We start from the raw sequence: 10,200 nt of genomic DNA, 5'->3' as shown, positions 1-10,200 counted from the left end.
CTGCTGGAGACTTCGGAACTGCCTGGGATTATAAACCTCGACTAATAAAGGACTCACATCTGAGTTTTCTAAAGGCAGAAAGAAATCCACTTTCTTGTCACATCAAGATTTTGTTCCGAGATGCAAAAGTAAAGGTCGAAGTCAGGGAGACTGCGATCGTATAGGGGGAGGGATGGCTACGACAGTGAATGCCGCCGCCTCTACCTGGGTTCGAATCCCAGGGTTGCCATTTAGGCGCCTACTATGTGCCAGGCGCTCGGAAAGCGGCGGTGAAGTCGCCAAGGTCGCCCTTTCTTGGGGAACTACGACTAGCTCGTTTGCCTTGGCCAAGTCGAAGTCTGCGTTTCTTCACCTGTAAGGAGTACGTGCCTCAGAATTGTACTGAGATCTCTCGTCTTAAGAGGTAAACGATGAACACTTGGTGGGCACACAGTAAAAGGCTCAGTAAGTATTCTCTTCTTTCACATAGCTCCAAGTCAGCGCAGAAGGAAGACAGGAGCCACGGCTAAGAATGGTTCTTTGAGCGGTTCTTTCAAAGAAGCACTGAACTCTATAAGGACGCTTCCCTGCAGCCAGAAAGGGCCGGGGCCCGGGGAGCAAAGGTGCAGAAGGCAGAACGTTACAGGAGCGAGTCCCGCACCCAGGGCGCGGGCAGAGAACTCCGGAGGGACTTCAGGCCAAGGCTTCCCGACCGGGTTCGGCATAATTAGCATTCGCCCCGCCGCCATTGCCTCTCGGCCCGCGATTGGTCAGCGCGCCTAGGCGGCCGGCTCCGGGCGGGGCCGGAGGGCGACGGGGGAAAGGCCGAGCCCGCGGGGCAGTGGGCGGGGACGCGCGGAGAGCGTGGCGAGGCGGCCCACCAACCGCGCCCGGGCCTGAGGGGGCGGGGCAGGGGCGGGGCCTCCCGGCAGGCATTAGAAGCAGGTGACCCGGGCGGGGCGGGAGAGGGCAGCCGGCCCGCGGCCGTGACTCTACTGTCGCCGCCACGCTAGGTTCCGTGCTCGCCAGAGGTGGGCAAAACGGTGCGAGAGCGTGGGGGAGGAGCCGAGCCAGGCGCGTCCCGAGAGCGCCGCCACCGCCCCCAGGAGTCCACTGGAGCGCGGAGCCCCCTGCAGGGGAAGAGGCGAGCGGCGGGCGGGACGCAGCGGCTAGCGCGCACCATGCAGTCCCGGCCCAGCCAGCGCCGGCTGCTAGTGGTGCTGTGAGTCGGTGGGATCCCCTGGCGCCCGCATCCCGCCTTCCTCCCGCCCAGGTCCTGCCAGACGCGCTCGCTTTCCGTCCGACTCCCGGCCCCGGGGAGAACGCACGGCCTGCCCCTGCCCGACCCCGTCTGGATCATGCGGGGGGCCCCCGAGGAGGAGAGGGTTATTGACCGGCCTGCGCCGCCCCTGTTCTGGTGGCGCCCCCATCTCTGAGTCGCCCCCACCTGCTGCCATGTGCCGCTGCCACGGGTACCCAGCCTGTCGCTAAACTTTCCCCGCGCCGGCCCAGCTCTGAGTCGCACTTCTCGGCGGAGTGTCCCAGGGACGGAGGACCCAGGCTGGCTGCGGACTGTCTGCTCCTCTCGGCGGGATCCGTGGAGGTGAGAGCCTTCCCTTTCTCCCTGTTCTTCTCCCTCCCGGTTCCTGTGCCATTTTCCGGGAGGCTGAGCCTTTTGGTCTCCGGGCACTGCCTGGAGGGCCCAGCTTGGAAAGAGAGGGTGGGGGAGTCAGTAGTTTGGTTCCAGGAGGCGGAGGGGGGAGGAAAAGAGAGGGGTTAACTTAGAGATTTAGAGACCGCTCGCGGGGACCGAGCCATTGACGCTCCTCTAACCGGGAGTGGTTGGTTGCAATCTTCTCACCCTTCTTTTTTAAAGAGTCCTTTCCCTGGAATCCAAGCCCTAACCGTCTCCCCAGCCCTACTCGGCGAGGAGCGGAGCGCTGCCAGCCGAGGCAGCGCCTTCCTGAAGCAGTTGATCTTTGGACGAATTTCTTTAAAGGAAAAAGCAACCAACAGGTTGCCAGCCCCGGCGCCACACACGAGACGCCAAAGGGAGAAGCCCCGGCCCGGATTCCGCCTGCGTGGGTCCCTCGCGGGCTGCTGGAGGGGAGGGGAGGGAGGGGGCGATGGCTCGGCCTGACCCGTCCGCGCCGCCGTCTCTGCTGCTGCTGCTCCTGGCGCAGCTGGCGGGCCGGGCGACCGCCGCATCCAAGGCCCCGGTGTGCCAAGAAATCACGGTGCCCATGTGCCGCGGCATCGGCTACAACCTGACGCACATGCCCAACCAGTTCAACCACGACACGCAGGACGAGGCGGGCCTGGAGGTGCACCAGTTCTGGCCGCTGGTGGAGATCCACTGTTCGCCGGACCTGCGCTTCTTCCTGTGCTCCATGTACACGCCCATCTGCCTGCCCGACTATCACAAGCCGCTACCGCCCTGCCGCTCGGTGTGCGAGCGCGCCAAGGCCGGCTGCTCGCCGCTCATGCGCCAGTACGGCTTCGCTTGGCCCGAGCGCATGAGCTGCGACCGCCTCCCGGTGCTGGGCCGCGACGCCGAGGTCCTGTGCATGGATTACAACCGCAGCGAGGCCACCACGGCTCCCCCCAGGGCCTTCCCAGCCAAGCCCACACTTCCAGGCCCACCAGGGGCGCCGGCCTCAGGGGGCGAATGCCCCGCTGGGGGCCCGTCTGTGTGCAAGTGTCGCGATCCCTTCGTGCCGATCCTGAAGGAGTCACACCCGCTCTACAACAAGGTGCGGACGGGGCAGGTGCCCAACTGCGCGGTACCCTGCTACCAGCCGTCCTTCAGTTCCGATGAGCGCACGTTCGCCACCTTCTGGATCGGCCTGTGGTCGGTGCTGTGCTTCATCTCCACGTCCACCACAGTGGCCACGTTCCTCATCGACATGGAACGCTTCCGCTATCCTGAGCGCCCCATCATCTTCCTGTCCGCCTGTTACCTATGCGTGTCGCTGGGCTTCCTAGTTCGCCTGGTCGTGGGCCATGCCAGCGTGGCCTGCAGCCGTGAGCACAACCACATCCACTACGAGACCACGGGCCCTGCGCTGTGCACCATTGTCTTCCTCCTGGTCTACTTCTTCGGCATGGCCAGCTCCATCTGGTGGGTCATCCTGTCGCTCACCTGGTTCCTGGCAGCCGGCATGAAGTGGGGCAATGAGGCCATCGCGGGCTACGCGCAGTACTTCCACCTGGCTGCGTGGCTCATCCCCAGCGTCAAATCCATCACGGCGCTGGCGCTGAGCTCCGTGGACGGGGACCCGGTGGCTGGCATCTGCTACGTGGGCAACCAGAACCTGAACTCGCTGCGCGGCTTCGTGCTGGGCCCGCTGGTGCTCTACCTGTTGGTGGGCACGCTCTTCCTGCTGGCGGGCTTTGTGTCGCTCTTCCGCATCCGTAGCGTCATCAAGCAGGGCGGCACCAAGACGGACAAGCTGGAGAAGCTCATGATCCGCATCGGCATCTTCACGCTGCTCTACACGGTGCCCGCCAGCATCGTGGTGGCCTGCTACCTGTACGAGCAGCACTATCGCGAGAGCTGGGAGGCGGCGCTCACCTGTGCCTGCCCGGCCCCCGACGCCGGCCAGCCGCGCGCCAAGCCCGAGTACTGGGTGCTCATGCTCAAGTACTTCATGTGCCTGGTGGTGGGCATCACGTCGGGTGTCTGGATCTGGTCGGGCAAGACGGTGGAGTCGTGGCGGCGTTTCACCAGCCGCTGCTGCTGCCGCCCGCGGCGCGGCCACAAGAGCGGGGGCGCCATGGCCGCCGGGGACTACCCCGAGGCCAGCGCGGCACTCACGGGCAGGACCGGGCCGCCGGGCCCCGCCGCCGCCTACCACAAACAGGTGTCCCTGTCGCACGTGTAGGAGGGACCCGGCCGGAGAGCTGAGGGGAGGGGGGCGTTTTGTTTGGTAGCTTTGCCAAGGTCACTTCCGTTTACCTTCATGGTGCTGTTGCCCCCTCCCGCGGCGACTTGGAGAGAGGGAAGTTCTTTTCCGGGAAGAACTTGTCCCAAGTCTTCTCCAAGAGGCCCAGCTCACGAGTATTCTATTTGCATTTCTTACTGCCTTCTTTATGGGAACCTTCTTTTTAATTTATATGTATTTTTCTTTGTAACTTTGTTGCATTTTGGCAACAAAATTTACCTTTGCTTTGGGGGCTTTACAATCCTGAGATTGGCCTTGTCATGAAGTTCCACTTAGTTCAGGTTTCTTTGAACTGTGTGTTCTCAATTGGGAAAATATATTTCCTATACGTGTGTCTTTTTAAAAAAAAAAAATGTGAACAGTGAACGTCGGTTGCTGTGACTGGGAAGTTGTTGCGTGTGCTTTTTCAGCTAGCTTCTCCTGCCACTGCTTGAAGTGTCCATGATTCTTTCAGGTGAGCTGCAGTTTATAGCCCCAGGTCATACCTAGGGGTGCGCATGTGCTTAGGCCCTCCCCAAAGTGAGAAGGTTAGGAAGTACTTAGCGATTTTGTGTTCATTTTTAGCTTTGTTTATAGAGGGAGGTTCAGTTTCTTTTCTGTAGTGCTTGTAATAATTCTCACTCCTAACCTCACCATCGTTATGTCTCCAATAAGTTAGAGGTAGCATTATAGAGAATCTGGCATAAATATTTGCAGTCGTGAGACCCAAAGCGATGGTTATTGGTGGAGCTTGAATTCTAGGCTGGAGAGTTGGCAGCTTTGTGCCTGAGAGGGAGTGGGTGGTTTTAGGCTTCAGTGATTCCCCCCACCTTTTTTTTTAAGGAACTTGTGTTATAATTTTGGTAAAAATATAAACCCACTCCCTCTGGACAGTACTTAATGGTAGTTGCTAAAGGGGGCTCCTTTTTAAATACAAGGACTAAAATGGATGTACTTCCAATAATTAAATTTCTAACACTTGCCGTACCCTCTCAACGCCCCCTTTATCATGTTAAACAGTCTTTTCTGCCTTTTTCTTATTCCTCCTCTCCTGGAGAGCTGTGATTAGAAACCACACCCACCCTTGAGTGAAATGCTTGAACTGGGAGAGGGAGACTGGCTACCTGTGAACAAACATTGGCCCAAATAAGGGAAAATAAGTGTCGCTGGACTTTGGACTAGTTTATAGCCAAATAGTCCAAAAGCAGCAAGATGTTGCTCTCTGCCCTCTCTGAAAACAAATGAGACCCATAACATGCTTGCACAACCTTTTAAAATATAGATCAGTGTTTTGCTACCTCTATAGTTTTCTGAGAAAGCCTGTATGCTGATGAACACACACACACTTCTTGGCAATTGGTTTGCTTTACTAATCTGTTTAACCATGCCTTCATTCATTATGAAAGCCTATATATTGATGAACACACACACACAGGTTTCTTTGCTGTTAGAAAATTCTGTTTGCTTTTCTAATCTGTTTAAGCATTTATTCATGAAGAGTGTGGGGCCATTAATGGGGAAGGGGGTGACAGTGCCTCAGCCAACAAAATTCCAGTGACCAGGACTGGGGACTAAATTTAGGAAGCTAAAATAGCCAGAGCAATTAACATTTGAGAAAGCCTGTCTAGGAAAACAACTGGAGTCTAGGCATGTGTAATTCACTTCTACCAAAGTTGGAAAAGTAAAATTTAAGCCTAGGTCAGTTTTTACTTCATGGACGTTAATTTGACAAATGCGTAGTTCCCAGAGGGTATTGAAACACTTTACTGGTGGGAAGAAACCTAGTATTAAGTTTTAAGGACTCTCAAAAACATTTATTAAAATGCACTGCTCTTACCCAACTTATCCTCCAAATCAAAATTAAAATTTCAATGGATTCTACAAAATCTCCTACAAATAGCTACAGAACTTTTTGTGCCTATTTTATTCCTCTATTTATTCTTCTAGGAAGAAGCCTCTTCCTAGAATCTTGAAATAGATCCCTTGACTGAATGCCAATTCCTCTCCTGTTTTTCAAATGAGAGAATCTTTTCTGATCACCTTGACCTTTTCCCTCGTTTCCTATGTCTTCCCAGAAAGCACACAGACTGCTCTGCTGCCTTCAGTCATTGTGCCTAATTTGGGTTCCCCCTCCTTTTCTTTGTAGAGAAATCTAGAAATGATGTGCAGTGTATTCAAAAGCTGTGGGACGAAGTGGGTGAAAGTGATTTAATTCAGTTTTGAATTTTTTGTTTGTTTTAGCAACATGCTGAACAACTAATTTACTTTAAAAAATAAGCCAATTAAAATAAAGGATGCTAAGCCTAAGGGGAGGCAACTTAAGTCATGATCTTGGGGGTCTAATTCCAGACCAACTTTCAGAGGCACTTCTTTGTCTCTGTTCTCACCTCTGCTGTCTCTCTCTTCCTTTATCCCCTAAGAGAGGCAAAGATAAAAGCCCACCTGCTTCCCTAAGTCTTACTGATATCAGCCACCCCAGGGGAGAGAAACTGGATCTACTTATGGCCACCCCCTGTTTCCATCCATATACTTATTTCCCCCAATTTGCATATGATTATGGAAACAAGACATGCTCATGAAAACAACTGTAAAAAGGTTATGGAGTAGTTCAGCAACTTGGTCACAGCCAGCTTTGAGAAGCTGGGGCAGACTTAGGGCCCAGTTGAGTCTCATGTACAGCTTCAGGGCTGTCCCTTTAAGGTTTTTTTTTTTTTTTTTGAGATGCAGTTTTGCTCTTGTTGTCCAGGCTGAAGTGCAATGGCACAATCTCAGCTCACCGCAACCTCCGCCTCCCGGGTTCAAGTGATTCTCTTGCCTCAGCCTCCCAAGTAGCTGGGAGTATAGGTATGCACCACTACATCGGCTAATTTTTTGTATTTTTATTAGAGACAGGGTTTCACCATGTTGGTCAGGCTGGTCTCAAACTCCTGACCTCATGATCTGCCTGCCTTGGCCTCCCAAAGTGCTGGGGTTACAAGCGTGAGCCACTGTGCCCAGCTCAGTTTGATTTTAAGCAATGCCTCACTTAATAGTTTAGGGGGTGAGGATTCGATTCACGTAGTTGTCTGAAGGGACTAATGGGACCTCTCAGTGAATCAGCTGGCCAGATTTGAGGAAATCTTTAATTTCTATGATTTCCCTTCTCACATTTTGAAATGGTCAAATTGGCTGGAAACAATTTTCTTGGTGCCTTATTGGTTTATCCTTGCAAACCTTTGTCATATTTTCTCATGACTATTGCCAGTGACCAAGGCCCATGTGTGTTGTGTGTAATTGTGCACATGTCCAAGCTTAAATAATGTGCCAACAGCACTGTTTCAAAGTTGGTATTCATTAGGCTGTTTCCCCCTGGGCTGTACTAATCCTGACGCTGGCTGCCAGGAGAAAACGTTATGGATCACACACCGAACCTTAATAACAGCATCCGTGACCTGCACTCTCCAGTACAGAATGGGAACCCCAGAGCTAGGAAATGTAGTTTTATATTTTAATGAACTGCTACCCCTGCCAAAGAAGCTTCTTTCACTTTTGTGCTCTACAGAAAGCCCAAGGGGGGTAGGAGGGACAAAGCTTTGAGTAACTGCTTTCTAACACCAAATGCGGCCAACAGGACAGAGCACATCACACATGCAGGCAGGTGTGAGGGACAGTGGCTAAGAATTGCCCGCTCCCTCTGCCTGCTCTTGTTTCCAAAGTCCAATCAGGTGATCCCGGCAAAGAAAGCTGTCTAGGTTGGGGAGGGTCATTCTGAAAGAACTGCCAAGACATTAAAGAAGGGTGAAGGGTAGGCAGAATAGAAGTAGCTAACCCGAGTCAAGACTTTCAAAGGCTTCTTGCAACCTGATGATAATTGCAGGATTTATTTCAGGATAGTGTCTGTCTGTGGGTACATCATTTTAAGACCATATGATTTCATGTTGTTACAAACTGTGTGTATAGTATGTATGTTTTGTGGGTGTGTATATACATAATATATATTATATATAGGAAAGATTTGGTGACTTTTGATACGGGTTTGGTGCAGGTGAATTTATTACTGAGCCAAATGAGGCACATACCGAGTCAGTAGTTCGAGTCCAGGGCATTTAATACTTTTTCTGATTTCCATGTATGTATAGTGCCTATCCCATGCAGTAGTCACTGTCATGTTAAATCCAAATGTTACACATCAGAGCCAGCGATATTTTATTTGTAGACAATCAATTTGAATCCATAAATTATGACTGGCAGATGATACATGATTACAATTCTGAATCTGTAACACTTACAAAAGGAAACCCAGAGCCGCTGGATGAGTTTTTGTTTCTGCTTTGTTCCTGGGAGTCAGTAGAAACAGCAGTTATATGTGGTTATGTTAGTCTCAAGATACTTCATTTGTTGACCTTACTTCAGAAAAATTTTGTATGTATTATATTTGTGGGAAGGTAAAATAATGGTTTGAGATTTTTATCAAATACGAAGATTAGTTATTTATGAAAAACAAAGAAATGTCTATTTTTCTTTGTTCCCAATTAATGTAGATAAATTTTAAAATGCATTAAAGTAATGGTAAAGACAATACAAAGGTGCTGTAGACGTCTTTTTCTCCTCATGTTTTTATGAAAAGACATGGCTTTCTAAGAGTATTTGAGGAGATACATGGATTCTAACTTCATAATCAGGGTTTTCAGATGTACTTAAAAGGTAAGCAGCGAAAATTTTATTAGTAAAATCAAGCAAATTCCCATCACCAGAGACAGAACTAGCTAAGAAACATGTTTCATGGGCCGGGCGCAGTGGCTCACACCTATAATCCCAGCACTTTGGGAGGCCAAGGTGGGTGGATCACGAGGTCAAGAGATCGAGACTATCCTGGTCAACATGGTGAAACCATGTCTCTACTAAAAATACAAAAATTAGCTGGGCATGGTGGCAGGTGCCTGTAGTCCCAGCTACTTGGGAGGCTGAGGCAGGAGAATTGCTTGAACCCAGGAGGTGGAGGTCGCAGTGAGCTGAGATTACATCATTGCACTCCAACCTGGGTAACAAGAGTGAAACTCCGGCTCAAAAAAAAAAAAAAAGAAACATGTTTCACTTGAATATATTTCCTAGGTCTCACTCCCGCCAATCCTGTGATTGTCTCATGATTCACTTGCTGAAGGGAGATGTGTGGAAGAACAGACTTTGCCTGAGATTGCGTTCTATTTTATAAACTCTCTGTTTATACCAAACCAATTTGATTAGAGATGGTGCTGTTTTGTGTATCTGGTTGGAGAGCAGGAACTCACAAAACTTTATCATCCAGCAGTTGGATCTGCAATTTGTATTGTATTCTAAATACAAGTCAGGGAGCCCAGAAGAGACAGGAGAAGCTGACTGAACTGGCTTCTTCCCTAATCATCTGGACAGATTCTTAGCCTCAGATACTATTGTCAGACCACCTTCTGCTGGTGCTACTTTGGCAAAATGCAGATTAGCTACCAATGTACCGAACACCACCTCATTTTAATGCCTGGTAGGCAGGGTTCACCAATGCTCTGAGACATAAGTATGTGGGAGAACATGGGTTACTAGCTTAAAATATTTGTAGGAGACAACATAAATCCCATAAGAGGTTAGTTAACAATAAGAGTATGTAATTCAGTGTCAAGCTGAGCACTAGGAACTTTGTTAGACCGGTGCATGAGGTGGCTCAGAGAGGCAGACTAGAAAATATAGTTGAGTTGAATCCTAAGAGGAGAGCAACTGTACCTTACATGTACAGGACACTGTAGTTAGCACATCTTCCCCAGGCTTTCTCGTCACTCATTTTCCCTCATTGGGAAAGTGGGGAGAAGGCAAAGTCACAAGCTGGAACAGAGGGACTGTTGGGCTTTGTTGGCAGAGACAGACTGGGCACAGTGGTTTATGGCTGTAATCCCAGCACTTTGGGACTCTGGGGCAGGCAGATCACCTGGGGTCAGGAGTTTAAGAACAACCTGATCATCATGGAGAAACTCCATCTCTACTAAAAATACAAAATTAGCCAGGCATGGTGGCACATGCCTGTAATCCCAGTTACTCAGGAGGCTGAGGCAGGAGAATTGCTTGAACCCGGGAGGTGGAGATCGCACCATTGCCCTCCAGCCTGGGAAACGAGTGAAACTCCATATCAAAAAAAAAAAAAAAAAAAAAAAAAAGAAGGCTGTAGAAATACATGGGCTCAGGATAATATTGGCAACGATGCTTCTTTTAGTGATTTAGTTACGGAGCTCCTTAGTTTGTCCACAGATGGTAACAAAGTTGAGAGACAGAGCGGTTATGAGCATAGATTTGGAAG

The 10,200-nt window shown here is 50.6% G+C and overlaps 1 protein-coding gene across 1 annotated transcript; it reads left to right on the top strand.

Moving 5' to 3' along the window:
* Positions 1-942: 942 nt before the first annotated feature.
* Positions 943-8,466, top strand: FZD5 (frizzled class receptor 5). The gene is made up of 2 exons (XM_002749709.6): positions 943-1,582; positions 1,856-8,466. The coding sequence occupies exon 2, from the start codon at positions 2,106-2,108 to the stop codon at positions 3,861-3,863; it is 1,758 nt and encodes a 585-aa protein (XP_002749755.2). The 5' UTR covers positions 943-1,582; positions 1,856-2,105; the 3' UTR covers positions 3,864-8,466.
* The last annotated feature ends 1,734 nt before the right edge of the window (positions 8,467-10,200 follow it).

This window comes from Callithrix jacchus, chromosome 6 (assembly GCF_049354715.1).
Source record: "Callithrix jacchus isolate 240 chromosome 6, calJac240_pri, whole genome shotgun sequence".
NCBI classification, from domain to species: Eukaryota; Metazoa; Chordata; class Mammalia; order Primates; family Cebidae; genus Callithrix; species Callithrix jacchus.
The sequence above is the reverse complement of the archived record's forward strand: the minus strand, read 5'-3'. Positions and strand labels throughout refer to the sequence as shown.